This window comes from Ochotona princeps, chromosome 29 (assembly GCF_030435755.1).
Source record: "Ochotona princeps isolate mOchPri1 chromosome 29, mOchPri1.hap1, whole genome shotgun sequence".
Classification (NCBI taxonomy): domain Eukaryota; kingdom Metazoa; phylum Chordata; class Mammalia; order Lagomorpha; family Ochotonidae; genus Ochotona; species Ochotona princeps.
Window position 1 is genome coordinate 5,808,978 of NC_080860.1, and position 19,719 is coordinate 5,828,696.

A 19,719-nucleotide genomic window follows, 5' to 3' on the forward strand; every position below is an offset into this window, starting at 1 on the left:
CTGATGGCTGGGGATGGGCTGGGCACAAGGTAGGAGCTGGGGAATCCAACCTTGGTCTCCTTTGGACAGGGAGCCACTGGATAGAAGATTTCCATCTCTGCTTTCCTCTCTGTTGTAACTCTGCCTTTCAAATTGTTTTTTTTTTTTTTTAAGATTTATTTATTTTATTACAAAGTCAGATATACAGAGAGGAGGAGAGACAGAGAGGAAGATCTTCCGTCCGATGATTCACTCCCCAAGTGAGCCGCAACAGGCCGGTACGCGCCGATAGGAAGCTGGGAACCAGGAATCTCTTCCAGGTCTCCCACGCGGATGCAGGGTCCCGATGCTTTGGGCCGTCCTCGACTACTTTCCCAGGCCACAGGCAGGGAGCTGGATGGGAAGTGGAGCTGCCGGGACTAGAACTGGCACCCATATGGGATCCCGGGGCGTTCAAGGCAAGGACTTTAGCCACTAGGCCACGCCGCCAGGCCTCAAATTGTTTTTTAAAGGTGTGTATGCATGTGTGTCTTCATAAGCACACATACACACAGGAGCATACATTTTGATTCCTATATCCATATATTTATTCCTTCTGTATGTTCAGTATTAAAGTTTGCACTCATGACTCCAGTTACAGCCTAGCACCGCGATAAGTGCCCTGGTTTTCTCCATTTCCATGCTTGTGTCTGCTTCTGCCGCGAGACACTCACAAGTTCATTTGTTGACTTACTGGCTCCTTCTTATTCCACGTGCTCTGAGTCCTGACCCTGTGGCCCCCCAAGAGGACTGTGAATCCTCCCCGCCTCTCCCACAGTGCTACCAGGATACCAGACCCCTACCCGGAGGGCCTGGAGGGGCTGGTGACCAAGGAGAAGCAGGGGAAGGTGCAGGAAAGCTGCTGCCTTGTCAGCTCTCCCACTCACTCCTAGGGCGTCCTGGCAGTGCTGCCGTGGGAAGCAGTGCTGACAGAGGCCTTTGTAACTTTATTGCTCTCTTTCTGCAGATGGTTTCACCCAAATATCACTGGCGTGGAGGCAGAAAACCTACTCTTGACAAGAGGAGTTGATGGCAGTTTTTTGGCCCGGCCCAGCAAAAGTAACCCTGGAGACTTCACCCTTTCCGTCAGGTAAGTGGGGAGTTATAGGGAAGATCCAGATAGGATATGGTCAAGCCACCTGTGGATGGCTTGCCCCGGCTGTGAGGTTGAGGACTGCTGTCTGCCCCGCTACAGCAGTGGGGAGCTGTGGGGAGTTCAGCAGAGGTGCCTGTGACGGCCATCTCCCCGCCTCCACCTGCTGGGGCAAAGTCGGACAGACCAGACAGGTCCTGAAGTTCTCCAAGCGTGATCCTGGGCCCACGCCTCTGGAGCCTGGTTCCTGAGTAGCAAACATCGCTTAAGGGTTCTTTTGGATCACTTTGCTTTGTCAAGAAAGAAGATGTGGCTAAGGAAGTTGTGGCCCCCTCTGTTCCTGTGCCTGGCCCCCTCCTCCTCTCTCTCCCCAGAGGAAACCGCCACCGAGAGGCTGGCATGTGTCCTTCCTGAGGGCGTTGCTATTCTTGTACCACATTTGCATTGTATAGGAACGACACTGGGGGACTTGGAAAGTTTGTACAAAATAGAATTAAAAGATAAATTTATTTTAGAGGATTTTTTTTTTAAATCCTTGCACAGGAGGGATCTTTAAAAAGTTCGTGGACAGTGTGTTACAGAGAAGCTGCATGGGTTGTGAACCAATTTTTTTTTTAATAAAGTAGCATTTTCTTTTTTTTTTTTTTTTTAAGATTTATTTATTTTATCACAAAGTCAGATATACAGAGAGGAGGAGAGACAGAGAGGAAGATCTTCCGTCCGATGATTCACTGCCCAAGTGAGCCGCAAAGGCCGGTGCTGCGCCGATCCGAAGCCGGGAACCAGGAATCTCTTCCGGGTCTCCCACATGGGTGCAGTGTCCCAAAGCTCTGGGCCGTCCTTGACTGCTTTCCCAGGCCACAAGCAGGGAGCTGGATGGGAAGTGGAGCTGCCGGGATTAGAACCGGCGCCCATGTGGGATCCCAGGGCGTTCAAGGCGAGGACTTTAGCTGCTAGGCCACACCGCCGGGCCCTGTGAACCCATTTTTGCACCAAAAGAAGCATATCATTTGATTCCCTTTTCCATCAACCTTTAAAAATATCCTTACGTAACGTTGGGGTGTGTGTTTTTAAAACTCGCATGAACGGTTTTATAGTGTCTATATCATTTTGTAGCCTTCTCTCCAAGCCTTTACAGTTCTGTACTCGTGCAAACAGATCTAATTATTAATTTTGAAGGCTGTGTAACAGTGACCAGGTATGACCATTTCCAGTTGATTGGTGTGGCCTCCTAGTGGTGGACATTGGGTTGTTTTCTGTGTTAGTATTTTATAAGCAGTATAAAGACATCTTGTTGCCTGTGGAAGTTAGTCTGGAAATTAACTTTGTCCCTTTACTTCTTTAACTAGCTCATTGTCGGAGCTTTGTGGATTAACATTCTGCATCCTAACTTGTAAATCAAGGGCCGTGTGAAACGCTTCTGTGAGAGTCTGTCAGGGGCTCTTCCGGTGGCTGGGCAGTCCCTTCTTGGAGGAGAGGTGTTCCTCGAGGAGTTCCTGTCGTTGGCTTTTGCTTCTGTTGTGCTACGAGGAGTAGGGTGTGGAGACATCCCCTGTCTCCTGGACTCGTCTTCTGCGTGGACATCTGAGCTGTAAGAGCTTGGATGGAGGTCACAGCATGGTGATGATGACGATGGTGGTGGTGGTGGTGATAGCGGCAGACTCTCCGGAGGCTGACACAGGAGCAGCCGTGCTGACACCTGCATGGTTCGTGCTGTTTCACGTCACAGCATCCTGTGAGTAGGTACCTTATTATCGTCATTGGAGGTGACGTTAGTGAAAATCTCCAAGCCGCTGAGCCGCAGAGCTGGGACTCCAGGGTTTCTTTTTTCTTTCCTTTCCACTGACCTTTGATCTTGAGAAATTTCAGACCTGTGGAAAAGTTGAAAGATGAATACAGTGCCCAAGCACCTTCCCTGCAGCTGTTGACATTGGCCAGCTTTGCTCTTTTCTCTTGTGACGGTGCTTTTGTAGAAATCTCACTCACGCACACACACAGCCGCCAAAAGCAAATAATAAAAAAGAGAGAGTAAACAACAAGATCAAAGCAGAAGAAACGCAGGTAGGCTTGCATGTGGACAGGTGCCGTGTTTGCCCTGAACCTTTCCAAGGTAAGATGCAGGTCGTACAGCACTTGTTTTCACTGCCCCATACGTCAGTGTGAAGTTGTGAATTTTTACATGTAGATTTGATATTGATATGTAGAATATTGATTGATAAAATCCGATAATCCGTATCTAAATTTCCTTCATTATTACAATGATGTTTTTTAAGTTATTTAGTATTTATTTTTCTTTATTTGAAGGACAAAGGGAAAGAGGCAGATAGACAAAGAATGAGACCTTCCATCCACTGGTTTACTTCCCCAAATGCTGCGAGCAGCCACGGCTGACCCTGGCTGCAGTCAGGAGCCGGACGCTGAGTGCCGAGTCTGGGACCCCTCCCCCAGGAATAGCAGGGACCCAGGTTCTTGCTATGGCTTTCTGCCTCCGGGGGCACGTTAGCAGACAGCTGGAGTTCGAAGCAGGGCCAGGACTGGGTCCAGCGCTCGGACAGGAAATGCCGTGTCTCCATTAGCGTCTTAACCGCTTTGCCAGATGTTTGCTCTTGGAATGGGTTTTGAAACAGTTCCCAAAATTCCAACTCCCTCAGGGACCCAATGAGGAGCTCCCGTGCATGTAATTGTCATGTTTCTGCCTTCCTTTCATTTTTTTTTTTTTGGTTAAGTTTTATTTATATTTTGTTGGAAAGTCAGATTTACAGAGAGAAGGAGAGACAGAGAGAATGATCTTCCATCTGCTGGTTCACTCCCCAAATGGCCGCAATGGCTAGAACTGAGCCGATCCAAAGCCAGGAGCCAGGAACGTCTTCCGGGTCTCCCACATGGGTGCAGGGTTCTGAGGCCCTGGGCCATCTTCCACTGCTTTCCCAAGCTACAAGTAGGAAGCTGGATGGGAAGTAGAGCAGCGGGGATATGAACCAGCGCCCATACGGGATCCTGGCTCATGCACATGACTTTGGCCACTAGGCTACTGCACTGGGCCCTCCTTTCATCTCATCAATTGCAGGGGCCTAAACATGTGGTCCTCTTCCACTGCTTTCCCTGGGCACAACAACAGGGAGCTGGATCACAAGTGGAACAGCCAGGACATAAATTGGCGCCTGTACAGGATTCAGCTGTCACAGGCTGTGACTTCACTTGCTGTGCCGCTTCCTTTAATTTTGAGTGGCTCCCTCTGCTGGTGTTTCACGTTTGCTTTGTCTCGTTTGTCATCTTGGCATTGATGTTTAGGCTGATCTCTTCACAGGTTCTCCCCGCATCTGGACTTGCCAGCCATTTCCTCACTTTTAGGGTCAGTGTAACGTTTCTGGCAAGCATACCACCCAGAGGAAGTTGGGTCCATCGATGATTTCATGTGAGAAGGCCTGTGTTAGCTGCATCCTGTTAGATTACCCCATTTTTTAGGGGGTGGTATTCAGTTTAACCTTGGTTAAAGTGTTGCCAGATTTTTCTGTTACTATGGGAAAAAAAAAAAACTTTTTCCTGTTATAATAATTTGTAAGTGATCTGTGAGATGCAATTCTGTGATGTTTGAATATTCTCTTCCCAACCTCTTTTCATGGAGTTCATACATTCAGCCTAAGTTTTTATACCAGCAGTTACATGGTAATTCTGAAAGCTGTGAGACACGGGGAGCACGTGGTCCTCGACCCTCTAGGATCACCTTAGAAAGCCCCGGGGCTTGACCGTGTACTCCCCCCCACAGCCTAGTCCAGCCCACCTCAGCCTCTCCTTAGAGGCTGCATCTTCTGATACCATCAACCATTCGCCTGTGACCAGTTGGTCTAAGAAAGTTTTGGGGTTTAAACGTTAGCAGGAGTTTGGGGAACCAAATAGCTGAGTTGGCTGGATAATAAGGTGTTATGTAGTTACGTGATCCCTTGAATACTGATGAGAATAATTATTGTCACATTGATCGAGCATTCAGAGCAGCAGATACACAAAGGGCGGAGATGAGCAGTGTCTGGGGTGGTTGGCTGTGTGTGGTCATTTTACCCATTACATTTGTTACAGGGAAGTGGCACATTTATTCTTTCCTTAGGTTTATCTCAACATTTGGGTGAAGTCTAATATCAAATGCGAGATCTGTTTTTACTATTCTAACTCTTTGTGTCTCCCTCCCTTTCCCCTGGACTATTTTAGAAGAAATGGAGCTGTCACCCACATCAAGATTCAGAACACTGGTGATTACTATGACCTGTATGGAGGGGAGAAGTTTGCCACTTTGGCTGAGCTGGTGCAATATTACATGGAACATCACGGGCAGCTGAAAGAGAAGAATGGAGATGTGATTGAGCTCAAATATCCTCTGAACTGTGCCGATCCTACCTCTGAGAGGTCAGTGGCCTGGTAGGGACCACACGGTCTGTTTCCTTCTGGCGCCGCATGTGTTACATCAGTGCATCCTGGGGAGCCGCGGGTGACCGATGGCTCCAAAGGTTGGTGTCTGTTTCTCAAGCCACAGTCTTCTTAGTGTCTATTCAAGCGAGACTAAATTGGATCAAGTGATTCTCAGAGCGACCTTTCCTTGTGATAATCTGAGTCAGTGTTACTTAGGCTCCTTCTGCAAGGTCTCGGGCCGTTCTGGAACATGCCTGGTACATGCAGTATTTGTGAGATTTGTTGTACTTGGGTTGCAGCTCTTGGAGAGTAATTAGAGGAAGCTCTGATCACTGAGACGCCAGAGCAGCAGTAGCAGTGGCTCTCCAGGGCGGCTCCTGGCCAGTCATTCAGCACTGCCGCCAACAGATGTCACCTTAAGCCCAGAAGTGGAAAATCAGATAGCTCAAAAAGTCATCTTTGTCATCCATTCTCTGAATGTTGTACTTGCAAAAGTGTGGGCATGGCCTTCTCTTAAAGGGAACTGCATGATTTTAGAGATTGCTCCCCAGTGTAGAACTAAGCTGATCCAAGCTGGGGCTCTACTGATGTACTTCTATTGAGGTGGGATTCTGCATTCCCAGCCTCCTCTGTCAGTCAGGGTCTCTTAATGAGCTTTGGCGGTTTGTATCTTGAGGTGCGCTTTTTTCCATCCTACACCGTTATGTCGGTGCTGTCATGTGCTGGATAATCTGTGCCTCTGACTTCCTTGTGTCTCCCAGCAAAAGGCTGTCAAGCAGCTCTGCCGTTTGTTTCTGCCCTGCAGCCTTTTCAGTTGAGTGTGAACGAGAAGAGACTCAGAGTCCTTTGCTTTACTGATGGGCCGTTAGCACTGCCTGCCTTGATGTGTTTGCTTTCCTGTGGGGAGCCTAAGGGGAGAAGTCACCTTCCTCATGTTCCCCATGGTGACCTGGAGCGTGTGGTCCCGAAGTCTGTCCTCAGATGACTGTTGCTGGCCTGCATTAGGACTCTGTCCTGCTGGTCAGACCTGGAGGTTTTGGGGCCCATTAGGCTTAAGTGCCTTGATTGACAACTCTGAGTGTGGGGTATGAGGATTCACATTTTTGGGGACTCTCATACCTGCTCCCCAGGCCTTAGTGTGCATTGAAATTTAAGGTGGTAGCCACCACACAGTCTGCTCATGTGCATAGTCAGTGTGGAGGCTGTTGAAGTTGGACAGATGGAAACATTGAGAATGTTGGAGTTTATTTACATCCAAGATTCTTTATAATCTTTGCTAAAGCAAGGACAAATGTTCAAAATGATTTCATGTCTCTATCACAACTTGTAAAGATTGTTTTTTATTAGGAAAATGCACACAATGAAAGAAACAATCTACCATCCATTGATTCCCTGCCTTGATGTCTCTGACAACCAAGCCTGGGCCAGGCTGAAGCTGGGGACTCAGCCTAAGTCTCCCATGTTGGTGGCAGGGACTCAGCTGCTTGAGCCATCACCTCCTGCCTCCCGGGGGGTGCGCTGACAGGAAGCTGGGACTGAAGCCCAGACACTCCGATAGGGGTTGGGGGCATCCTAAGGGGTGTCCTGATGCTGTGCCAAATATCTGCCCCTACAACATTTTATTAATAACTTCTTCAAATGGCTGTGATTAAATAATTGGGCTGTTAAGAGCTGGACAATCCAAAAGGGCAAATTACATATGTAAAAAATGAGAGCTTTAATAGAAAATAGGAAGACATTTGTCTCCAAATGACTGTGGATTCGTTGAAGAAGTTGAGTGGTCATTGTAACGTTTTTGTACTTTCTTGTCTTGGCCTGAATATATAGACTTACATGAGATTGATCAGTCCCTTGCAGGAACTGATTCTTTTTTTTTTTGGAACTGATTCTTCATTGAGCCAACTGAATATGGTCGTTTTAGTTCTCCTTTTCCCCCCCTGTTTTAAATTTGTGTAAACTTTCTATATAATCTTCCATAGAGTGCCATGCTTAAACGTTTCTTCAGCGCTGAGAAGGTTGTGTTCCAGGAGATACCTGTGGGATGGCGCTATGGAATGCATGAACATGATCTGCAAAATACTTTATAAAGTTGCAAGACCAAAAAGATTAGTTAAGTGGTATATAGAGCATACCTGTGGGCACCTTGAGGGAGGTTAACCTGCTGATACTGTGGATTTCTGCCTCGGCGGGCTGGAGTATATATGGTGGTTTCATGGAGAATGTCGTGAACTCATGGTGAAACTCGATGCATTCTCATTCCTGATGCTGTTAGGTGGTTTCATGGACACCTCTCTGGGAAAGAAGCAGAAAAATTACTGACCGAGAAGGGAAAGCATGGCAGCTTCCTCGTACGAGAGAGCCAGAGCCACCCTGGAGATTTCGTCCTCTCTGTCCGCACCGGCGATGACAAAGTGGAGAGCAATGATGGCAAGTCCAAGGTGACCCACGTCATGATTCGTTGTCAGGTAAGGCCCTGGCTGGCCTGCAAGGAGGAGGCAGACGTTGGGGCCTCCTGGGCCAGATTTCCTTTGCTGATAAGGGCAAGGACGTCAACATCCTTAGTCTATGGTTGTTCTGATCATGTCAGCATTTCAAAATTCCACTGAATTATCTACTTCCAGTTTATCTCTGGCAGATTAAATCATGCCTCACCATCGTCCCACTTCCATGGTTTTGAGATCTGCTGTCTTAGCAAGTTCAAGTGTAACAAGACATTGTTATTAGCTATGGCTGCCGTGTGTGTGTACGTGAGTGAGGTCTCCAGAGCTCCCCCTTTATTCTGAAAGTGTCGATGCTTTGGTCCACGTTTCCCCTTTGCCGTCACTGTTCTGCTCCCTGGCACCAGGAGTCTGCTTTTAGCTCCCGCTGGTAGGTGAGCTCTCATGGTGCTTTGCCTTTGCCTAGCCTGTCCTCCAGTTCCATCACTTTGTCACGGATGTCCATCCAGAGTTGCTCCCCCGACAGCCCTGCATACTCTTTGGGCCAATTTTCCAGTGTTTGTGCATACAGCTGTTTACATACATACTCCACATTTTTATTCATTTGCTGGTGGACACTTAGGTTGTTTCTGAATCCAGGTGGTTATGCGTGTTGCTGCCACGGACACGGGAGTGCAGGAAGGACAGTTGTTTAACACTGAGGTAATACACGCCATGCTTTTGTCTCGAAAGGAACTGAAATACGATGTTGGTGGAGGAGAGCGCTTTGATTCTCTGACAGATCTGGTGGAGCATTATAAGAAGAACCCTATGGTTGAAACTCTGGGCACTGTGCTACAACTTAAGCAGGTGAGCACGTCGGAAAGCTACAGCCTCTTCTCCATTTAAGAATTTGAAACTCCCAGTTTAGAATTTTGCAGACTTACAGAAGGAGACTGAGTGGCATTGCCAACCTTCGTGTGCCTGTTCTCCATCTTCAGTTATGGCTGCCTAGCAGGGCCTTCCTCCCCCAGCATTCCGCTCGCTGGTCCCCTCTGCAGCCTTTGGAGACAAAGTCCAGGGGCTGTGGTGTTTCCTGTGTGTCTGCAAAGAGCCTGATGGGGTTCTTTTCTTTTTTTTTTTTTTTCATGCTACAGTTCAGTAGGCTCCCTACTTCCCTTCCCCCTCCCCATTTCCCTTCCCACTGATGAAGTTCTTAAAGGAAATTTTCAGCATGGGGCGCCTTGGGTGGTTAGCACGCGGACTTTGGAGTGGTGGCTGTTTCAGAGGTCACCCTTATGACAGAGGCAGATGGTATTTTCTCTAAATCATGTTGTGGTCTCTTTGTGTAGAAAAATAGCATTGGATTTTTACCAACAGAGAGCAGTGTGGTATGTGTGGAAATGAACATTTCATCTCCTAACAGTACAGTAGAGGCGAAACTGTATTTGGAAACCTGAAAAATTATTTTATTTATTTTTATTTTATTTTTAAGGCGGAGACACAGATATGCAAAGTATTCTGTCTGTTGATTCTCTCCCTAAATAACCCTAACTATCAGGAGTCTAGAACTCCATCTGGGTTTCCCATGCCAAAGTCAGGGACCCACATACTTGGCCGTCCTCTGCTGCCTCTCAGGGTGTGCACTAGCAGGAAGCTGGGTCAGAAGTAGAGCCAGGAGCAGAACTCCGACATGGGAGACAGGTGTCTGAAGACCAGATGCCTCAATCTGAAAGTTGTATTGTGGAGTACAGTATCCCAAGAGTCCTGTCTTGGCCTCCACGGACACTGATGTTGATGTAAGTAACTTTTCCTTTTCTTCTTTGATGTTTTCCTTCATTTTGCCTCAACTGCTGAACTTGGTCAGCCTCTCAATACAACTCGTATCAATGCCGCTGAAATAGAAAGCCGGGTTCGAGAACTAAGCAAATTGGCTGAGACCACAGATAAGGTCAAGCAAGGCTTTTGGGAAGAATTTGAGGTAAGTTCTAAAAAAAAAGCCTTTTCACATGAAGTTGTTAACTCTTGTTTTTGATTGAAGGAAAAGTTGGTCTTGTTTTTGAACTTGGATCTGATAGACTTGAATCTGACCTCCTCTCTCAGTTCAACCACTGGTTGACGTGAGACAAGCTGCTAAGGCGATCTCTTTTACATAGAAGGGTGTGTGTTCCCAGAGAGTGAGCTGGCAGTTAGTACACAGCAGATGAGCCAGCAGCTCCATTTGGTTCTTCTGGTTTGGGCCACTGGCAAAACCCCAGAAAAACTAAAGTGTCTCTTTGGAGGGCTTCCAGCGTTGGCTGAAGTCTTCAGAAGCTATAGCCTTATTGCATCACAGTGAATACATCTAAGAGAAATGGTTCATGTTGCCTTTAATTTGGGACTCAAGTTGGTAACTTTGGGAAGTTAAGTGAACCGATTTCCCTCCTTTCCCGGCCAAACGACTTGCGTAGACGTTGTCCATGGTGGGAGCCCAGTTCTGTTGCACGCTCCTATGTCACTTGCCGATGATATCATAATCTATCTTCGTCCATTTGACTGAAGACCTCTTCGGAAGGAAAAATTTTGGCATATTCATCCATATGGTTATCCTCAGTACACGGTACAGTCCCTTGCACACAGCAGAAATTTGATAAATGTTTGTTGAATGAATATTTATATTTAGCTAATGCTTACATAATTTAAAAAGCTTATTTATTTAGTTTATCTGGAAGGCAGAATGAATGAGAGAGAGAGAAGCATCTGCTATCTGCTGGTTTACTTCTCAGATTCCCAGAACAGCTGGGCCAGGCTGAAGCCAGGAGTCAGGGGCTCAGTCTGGGACTTGCAAGAACCAGGACCTGCACTTGCTGCTTTCCAGGGTGTGTAGCAGAAGGAAGCTGGATTGGCAGTGAAGGCTGGACACCGTCCTACATCCCAGGCACTCGGGAATGGGTTGCAGACCTCCCACACAGCATCCTGCCCTTTCGTGTGCCGCAGCACCTTCACATCTTTTTGTTTTCACTCCGCTGTTGTATAGGCTTGATTATTCTATACTTTTCATGGGAGTTAAAACTTACAAGTAACTGTGGAATGAGTGACTTAATGAATGGGCCAATGATGTTGTTTTAGCCCCAGTGCTTTGGAGCAATGTGGCGGGCTAAATGAGGACTGCTCAGAAAGCGGAGGCTCAGAGAAGTGTAACAGTCCAGGCCTCCCAGTGCAGACACCGAATTCCAGCCAGAGCCTGAGTGCAGACCAGAATATTCCCATCCCAGTGGAGCTGACCTAGAAGAGACTTGATGGCAGGCTTTTTGTCTCTTAGCACGCATGAGCTTAGGGTGCTTAGGTCACCATGGTGAATGAGACAGATAAAATTTTTGCTTGAAGGAGCTGCTGGTTAAAAGGCATTACGTCATAGTGAGTCAGCATCTTAAACTTGCAGCTCCCTCTTTTCCCTCTCCTGCACCTGCCTAAATGATGAAAGGATGCATTGTAGCAGTCAAATCTTCCCAGATAGGGTTAGTATTGTGGTGTAATGGGTAAAGCTGCTGCCTGCAGTGCTGGCATCCCATTTGGGTTCTAGTTTGAATCTGGACTGGGCTAGGATTCTGATCCAGCTTCCTGTTGATGCTCCTGGGAGAGCAAGTGTCTGTGTAGATGCAGGCTGTCTACCTGTGACGCTAATTTGGATTTTTGGCCTGGGCGGTTGGGAAGGGGGCACAGTTTTCTAAGCTTTTCTAATGGGCATTACATGCCCATTTCCCAGTGGCACCAAAGCTACTTCGTTTGTCTTCCAGTATCCCAGTCTAGGAGCTGGTCAGTGGTTTGCTGTGAGTTCATCAGTGTTCAAGCAGACAGATCCTAAATGTCTCAAGAACATGGTCACATCTAATACTTGTCTACACCAATACAGGTTGGTGTGTCTAATCTGAAAATGCAGAAACTAGTAGAAAAAATTCTATGCCTTGAAACTTTGTTTTGTGTACAAAATTAGTAGAAAATATATATCGTATACTATTACCTTCACGCTACTTGTGTAGGTATGAAACATTCAAGTCTTTAATGTTTAGGCTTCAGGGTTGTCCCCAAGATATCTCATTATGGGTCTACAAATATAACAAAGTCTTAAAGAAAAAAATCTGTAACTGAGCCCACACATTTTGGATAAGGATACTTGTAGTCATTAGTTTTCATTCCTAATGTTATTTTCAAATTGTGAAACTGCTGCCTGCAACAGCAGCATCCCATATCCAGTGCCCGCTCAAGTCCTGGTGCTCCACTTCCAGTCGAACTCCCTGCCCGTGTCCTGGGGAAGCAGTACAAGGTGACCCAAGTGCTTGGCTCCTTGCCACCCACGCAGGAGGCCCAGATGGGGCTTCTGGCTTCTGGCTTCGGCCTGGCCCAGTCTTGGCCATTTTGGAAGTGAACCAGCGGGTGGGAAATAATCTCTGTCTCTGTTTCATCTTTGAAACCAGTTTCTCTGTAAGCTCTTTGAAATATCCTCATATTTACCCATTAGGGAAAATTAAGGGAACAAATTTGAGGGAAAAGACAATTTAAAAAGCGAAGAAGAAGGAGATTTCATGATCCCACCATTCTGAGGGAAAGATGAAATCACTGTCGTCCTTGCAGTTTGAGCCCTCCAGCTGTTTCTCTTTCAGAGGCGACCACAAGTGTGCACTCATGCCAGGCTCTGGTGTGGAAGTTGGCCATTTCACTTCACTGTGAGGTTTTTCCAAGCTATTAGGTGTTATTCTGCTGGAAAAAAAAAAAAAAAAGAAGAAGAAGAAAGAAAAGAGCTGGAACTGGGCCACACAGAAGCCAGAACCTAGGAAGCCCATCTGGTTCTCCGTTATGGGTGCTGCAGGCCCAATTTTCTGCTGCTTCTCAAGTTTGTTCACAGGCAGCTGGTTAGAAAATGGAGATGGGGCTCAAACCCAGCCATTCTGGCATGGGTTGTGGGCATTCTGAGCAATGGCCCAACCTGTGGCACATACCCAACCATTCTAGAACACGTTTTTAAATGACCACAGAACATGCTTTTATGTGAATAAATGACAGATAGGAGGGCTAGAGATAGAAGTCTTACTTGCTGGCTTACTCCCTGAGGGTCTGCATCAGCTAGAGCCGGGATGGGGCCACATCCAGGAACTAGGAAGTCAGTCCTGGTCTCTCGTGCAGGTGACAGGAACCCTGTTGCTTTGCTATCATTTCTGTTTCAGTGGTCCACATTAATTGGGATCAGAAACCAGAACTTGTACTGAGTCACCGGGATGTCAGAGGCAGGCAGTGTAACTGTCAGGCTTGGTGCTCACCTCTGAACCACACTTTGACCAGGCAGCTCTGTCCCACTGAACATTTTAAAATTTAGCATTTAAAAAGTTCTTGTCACTTGATGTTATGTTCACAAGAGCATCCTTGCAGCCGTCTCAGCTGTCTGCGTTTGTGAGGATGAGCTCCTCAAAGCAGAAACAGAGCTGGGATTGTTGTGGTTACTGTTTTCCGGAGAGGAGAGTGGAGGGTGACTGTAATGTGTCATGTTTACCTTTCTTTCTAGACTCTACAGCAACAGGAGTGCAAACTCCTCTATAGCCGGAAAGAGGGTCAGAGGCAAGAAAATAAGAACAAGAATAGATATAAGAACATCCTGCCCTGTAAGTATCCAGTATGCCCTGTGGTGGTCACCGCAGCTTGGATGGCATGATGTGTCCTAGACCTGCTCCTGGAGGTCAGGCTGGCAGATGCCAGCCCAAAGCCTCTGAGTTGTGAGCGGTTTCCACAGTCCACTCTCTTGGGAAGGGGAGGCCTCACTCAGTGGGCTCCTATGATGCTGGTGACTGAATAATATTGCCGCCAGGGGGCTTTGGCTGTGGTCACTTCCTTCTGTCAGTTCGTTAGCCAATCAATTGATTTTTCTGCCTGCCTGAGAGGCTTGTGATCACCCAGTGGCAGGATACTGCCCAAGCCTCAGGGATTCAGATTTATGTCTTTGCTTGTAAGTCTTGGGTCAGGTGCACTTCCTTTGTGGGCCTCCAACTGTCTCACTGGCAACAGCCACATTCCTTGCGGTTGCTTTAGCTGCTGTGCTCACTGATCCCCTGTGCACACCTACTCTTGGCTCAGAAGACACTTTGGGCCTGTTTTTGGTTTTTATTGTGAAACACCAAAGACAGGCTACTCCATAAAGGAAAGAGATCTATGTTGGTTAATGGTTCTGAAGGTGCAAGGCTGAGGGGCCACAGCTGGCGTGTTGCTGGCCCACTGTGTGGCTGGAGACAGGGTGTGTGTGTGTGTGTGTGTGTGTGTGTGTGTGTGTGTAGGCATTGGTCTCTCTCTGTTCTTACAGAGTCTGCAGGACTCAGTCATGGAGGTTTTGCCCTGATGGCCTCATCCAATCCTGTTCCCTCCCAGAGGCCCCAGCTCTAAACACTATGGCCAGGTCACATTTCCATGTCCTCCTACCTCACTCACAGTGGGGATTAAGTTCAGCATATGGATTGTTGAGGGACAGACTTAAACCATGTCTAGACCATGGTAAGGGCTTCGAGAGCATTCAGAAAGCTGTGCCTCCTGTAACACCAAAATGGTGTGAGGCAGAGGTCAAATTAAACTGTGAGAGGGCAGGTCCTTAATGAATACTCCAGAATGACTCAAAACATCATAGCTGTTCTCTCCCAAGGGCTAAGTCTACACCAAACTCTTTGCATCTGGGCCTCTGTTAATCTGTGCTGCATGCCTGAAGCAGGTGTATTTATCATAGGCCTCATAGACCTTTTGATCAAGGTTGTGGTCAAAATGGAGAACCTGAAGTGCGACTGGCTTTCAGGCAGGTGGGCCATGCAAGGCAATGCACTGGAGGGAAGCAAAGCAACGTTTAGAACTTCTGTTTACTTATAGGTTTTATTTAGAAGAAAAAAAGAAAAGTCTGATGTCTAGATTGATACATTTACAGTATGTTTATCCAATGAAAACATAAGGCTTATTTGTGTCTATGTTGCATACATATGTGTTTCAGTGTTTGAAAGTTTTTGATTGGGGTGCATGATTAAAGTGGTCAGAGCCAGTTGGGCAGATATTGTGAACCCAGCCTGTGTGTGTTTGTGTCTATACTCTGATCTACCACCCCAAGTTATTTTGAAGCAAATCTCAGATAGCATGGCATTTCTCTGTACATTTATCTTTTTAAAAAATATGTGTTTTGGAATTGCAAAGATAGTATAGCAGATCCTCACGTACCTGTCTTCAGTGTCCCTTGTGATCGTTGCACCACATGCCTGTAGTATGTTACTAAACACAGGAAATTCTGGAGAAAGCATGACCAGGCCCCGTGCAGCATTTACATGACTGGTGTGTGTGTGGCTTTATCATTAAGTGAACAAAACTTAGACTTGTTGAGGGGTGGCTCATTTGAACAGATGTGTCCCGGAACACTGTGCATCTGGAGGTGACTGTCGTCTCCTTGCCTTGCAGTTGATCACACCAGGGTCGTGCTCCATGACGGGGACCCCAGTGAGCCAGCCTCGGATTACATCAACGCAAACATCATCATGGTAAGCGTGGCTGTGCCCGGTGTTTTCTGATTGCACGTTGCTAGCCTTTTCCTGTGTTCTGTGTCCTTCTTTGTGTCCTAAAAGCAATATTCTAGTGTTCGAAGGACTTTCTTCCTAAAATTTTAGCCTGAATTTGAAACCAAGTGCAACAATTCAAAGCCCAAGAAGAGTTACATTGCCACCCAAGGCTGCCTGCAGAACACAGTGAATGACTTCTGGCGAATGGTGTTCCAAGAGAACTCGCGTGTGATCGTCATGACAACAAAAGAGGTGGAGCGAGGGAAGGTATGTCCTGGCATCTCCTCTCAGGAGATGTTTTTAAGTATCTAACAGTTCAGGTTGGCTGTATTAGGAAATGGATAAACAAATTATACACGCTCTGTGTTACTTTCCAGAAAAAAAACCAGACCAGAACAGATTTGATTAGGATTTATGTACCATGGTGTAATTTTTGTTGTTTTATTTACTTGAGGCTCATGAAGCTGTGGGTCTGGTAGTTGTTTCAAATATGGGTAATGTCCAGCCTTATATCTTCGGGTATTTTCCTTGCTCTGGCCCAAGCCTATAGTTACTGTGGGACCTGTCCAACACCCGTGGACACCTTGCTTTATTTTACTCATTTAAAATATATATATGTATATATATTTAAATTTATTGGAAAGACGACTCTTGCATCGTTGGCAGGGGCCTGACTGCTTGGGTCATCTTTTGCTTCTTTTACAGTACATCAGCAGGGAGCTGAATGGAGCAGCCAGGGCTTGAACCGGCACTCCGATCTGAAATGCCCGATGATGCCTGTGGCGTGAGCAGTGGCTCAGCCCAGTGCAGCACAGTGCCAGCCCTGTGAATCAGTTCTTTTCTGCTCTGTGTTTAGTTTTGGATGGTTTCTTTTGCTTTGTCTGTAAGTCTGTCTTTTCTTCCACAATATACAATCTGTTCTTAGTGTATCCAGTATATTTTTCATAGCAAACATTCAATTTTTTTTTTTTTTAATCTCAGGAAGTCTTATGTGGGTCTTTTAAGTGTCTTTCTTGTCTGCTCTTAATGTGTGCAGCATTCCCTGTGTCCTGTGAAGGTGTGATCTCTTTATAATGCCCATTTTAATGTCCTTGCCCTCTAATGCTGTCATATATATCATTTCCTTCCACCCCCCCTTTTTTTTTTAAAGATTTATTTGTTTTTATTGGAAAGGCAGATTTTCAGAGAGGAGAGAAAGAAAGATCTTCCATCTGCTTCACTCCCCAAATGGTCGCAATGGCTGAAACTGAGCTGATCTGAAGCCAAGAGCTTTTTCCAGGCCTCCCATGTGGGTGCAGGGTCCCAAGGCTTTGGGCTGTCCTCCACTGCTTTCCCAGGCCACAAGCAGGGAGCTGGATGGGAAGTGGGGCTGCTGGGATTAGAACTGGTGCCCATGTAGGATCCCGGTGCATGTAAGTAAGGCAAGGACTTTAGCCGCTAGGCCACTGCACAGGACCCCAGGCCCTCTTTCTTTTTTGAATTAAAACCATTTTAATTAGCTAATTTGTTTGAGAGAATGAGCGAGAGAATGAGCAAGCTCCTCCATGCTGCTCCTCCTTCATATAACTGTAGCAGCTGGGACTGGGTCAGGGCTGAAGCTGTGGGGCTGGGGACCCAGTTCGCACATCCCCCAGGTGGGTGGCAGGAATCCAGTCATCTAAAGTATCACAGCTACCTCTCAGGTTGTGCATTGAAGAGGGTGCAGTCAGGAGCTGGAGCCAGGAGCTGAACCCCCTATTTCTGATGGGAAATATGAGTGTCTCAACCCTGGGTTAAATGAATTTCCATCTTCCGTATAGGCAAGATAAATTTCTCTTGCTGATATTTTTGTCTCAGAGGATTTGGGAAGTGCATAGTACAGTTGGCCATTGCTAGAAAAAAACAAAACATAAAAGCATTTTCTGCCTAGAACACATCACCAAATAGATAGAAAGTCATCTCTCATTGAGCAAAATAGCTTCCCTGTTGGCAACAGGGTGATTTCCTGACTGTCACGCTTCTCAGTGTGCCTGCTCCTGACGCCCTCGGCGACCGCAGACGTGGCATCCCCAGGCCCTCAGTTCAGGGAAAGTGACGCACGTGGTGGGTATCAGATGGGTCTGGATATAGAAAAAGCTCCAGAGGCTGCCTTTTCGTGACAGAGTTGTTCACACTTGGGTTAGAGAAGGCGCCGAGTCCTCCTACACAGTGCGGAAACGAACCAGACAGTCTGGCTCGGTGGGCAGCCCCGCCACCTCCACATTTTTGCTTCTCTTCCCTTCCCCTTAGAGTGACTGGCAGATCTCTAGAACTCAAAAATCAATGGTGCTAGATGGCACCCAACTGGTGGGTCCCTCTTTGTCCACATGTCCTCGTTCCCTTGGAGATGAACAGCGTTGACCTTTGACCCGTGGCTTCGGCCAGCTCCAAAAGAGCACCTTTCCCTTTCCGCTTCCGCCTGCTTCTCCAGGCATCTACTTTTCTTATTTGAACTCTACCTTCCTTTTAATTTGTTGGTTTCCATTTTGTTTCAAAGGCAGAGAGTCAGGTGGAGAGAGTTGTTCCATACTCTAGTTAACCTCACAGATTCCTGCCTCAGCTGAGGTTGGATCAGGCCAAAGCCAGGAGCCAGGAACTCAGTGTGACTCCCTTACATGGGTGGCGGGCTCCCAAGTCCTCGAACCCCGCTCTCTGATACGTGGTACATACTGTCCCAAGTAGTGAATTAACTGTCGAGTCACACATCTGCACTCCTTCCTGCTCTTTGAAAACCCAGCAGGTACTAGACATGCCATTTTCCCTGCGAGTGGTCATTAAGCCAGACTTGACTGTTTGCTGCCAGGTTAGGCTTTTATTCCAAGCTCACAGAAGTGAATTGTCTTTTCGCCAATCCCTTCCAGAGTAAATGTGTCAAATACTGGCCTGATGAGTATGCTCTAAAAGAATACGGAGTCATGCGTGTTAGGAACGTCAAGGAAAGCGCTGCTCATGACTATACCTTACGAGAACTTAAACTTTCAAAGGTCGGACAAGTAAGTATATTGTCGTATTTTCAGAGATTGGATGACTGTGTGAGGTGTGCCATGAGCCAGGGTCTTGTAGCTACTCATGTTTGTGTGCACTTGTGCCCTCCTTCACTCATTGATTGGATACCATCTGGGTGGCAGACACAGTCCAGGCACTGCTGGCACATGTTGAGCTACATGGGGACAGTGGTGCCTTCCCAGCACCTGGGGAGATGGGCCATTCGCATTCAGTTGAACTCTGTGTTGAGTGTGCCAAGGCCACAGGGTGGGGTACTCCCCAGTGACTGGACCCTTGGCATGGGGTCAATAGGGAAGGCATCCCCTCAGATGGTGACATGTGAGCTGATGTTACAAGGTGGCCCCAAATCATTCAGAGTTGCGCATCCACGCCCTGTACCCTGGAAAATGGCCTGTGAGGTCTCTGTCCTCACCCTGCCTGGCAGTGCAGAGCTTCCACTGCATCATGGGGCAGCACTTCTGAGGAAATTTCCCATACTATCCCAAGCAGGAGTCAGGAGGAGCAGGCAGTGCTCAGGCAGGGCACCTGGACTCCTGTGCCCACTGGCATTTCTGTGTGTACTCTGGCCAATGAGTCGCACTAGGCATGGGTTTGTCACTAAAACCGAAAAGAAACCCATGCTGATGAGTAGGGAGGCAGATTGTCAGTAGAACCAAAGCAAAGCCTCCCTCACAGCCTCGTCCCTTGTTTCCACTTGGCTTGAGTTGTCCCCTGATACACAGGAGGAGAGAGTGTGGCCATGGCTCGTGCTGGGACAGGAACCTGAGCCACACTGAGCCCTGCACATCTTGGGAAGGCTTGGGGCCTTCGCTGTCCCTCTCAGTGGTTCCCAATTGTGTGCTGGCTCTCAAAGGGTGTCTCCGAGCTCGGATAGTCCTCGCTGTGGTGGTGGGAGAGAGCAAGTTAGAGATCACTCCTCTTTTGCACATGAAGAAATGGAGACCCAGAGATGGCTGAGGGCTAGTGAGTGTAAATGTCTGGATGTCAGCCCAAACCTCATCATCTGATTGGCAATGTCAGTCTGCTTGGCTACTTGGCACTAGGGGGAGAGTGAAATTCAGTGACATTGTAACATGGGCAGATGTGGTACAGAGGGCCGGGTCCACAGAGGCTGCAAACAGCCACAGTTGTCCTCTCCTGCAGAGAGCAGAGACCTGACTTTGGCCAGGCCTGCAGCTCTGGAGTTGTCACCTGGATGAGGAGGAGTGGGGCCGCCCCC

At 47.4% G+C, this 19,719-nt stretch overlaps 1 protein-coding gene across 4 annotated transcripts in view; it reads left to right on the plus strand.

Annotated features, from left to right (window-relative positions):
* The window catches only part of PTPN11 (protein tyrosine phosphatase non-receptor type 11), a 44,841-nt gene that overhangs the window by 16,839 nt on the left and 8,283 nt on the right, over positions 1 to 19,719 (plus strand). For all 4 annotated transcript variants that reach the window (XM_058656987.1, XM_058656988.1, XM_058656990.1 and 1 more), the window contains exons 2-10: positions 986 to 1,108; positions 5,315 to 5,509; positions 7,785 to 7,977; positions 8,683 to 8,799; positions 9,797 to 9,910; positions 13,466 to 13,562; positions 15,379 to 15,458; positions 15,585 to 15,743; positions 18,356 to 18,487. In XM_058656987.1, coding sequence (XP_058512970.1) covers positions 986 to 1,108; positions 5,315 to 5,509; positions 7,785 to 7,977; positions 8,683 to 8,799; positions 9,797 to 9,910; positions 13,466 to 13,562; positions 15,379 to 15,458; positions 15,585 to 15,743; positions 18,356 to 18,487 — 1,210 coding nt within the window. The remainder of the gene's footprint in view (positions 1 to 985; positions 1,109 to 5,314; positions 5,510 to 7,784; positions 7,978 to 8,682; positions 8,800 to 9,796; positions 9,911 to 13,465; positions 13,563 to 15,378; positions 15,459 to 15,584; positions 15,744 to 18,355; positions 18,488 to 19,719) is intronic.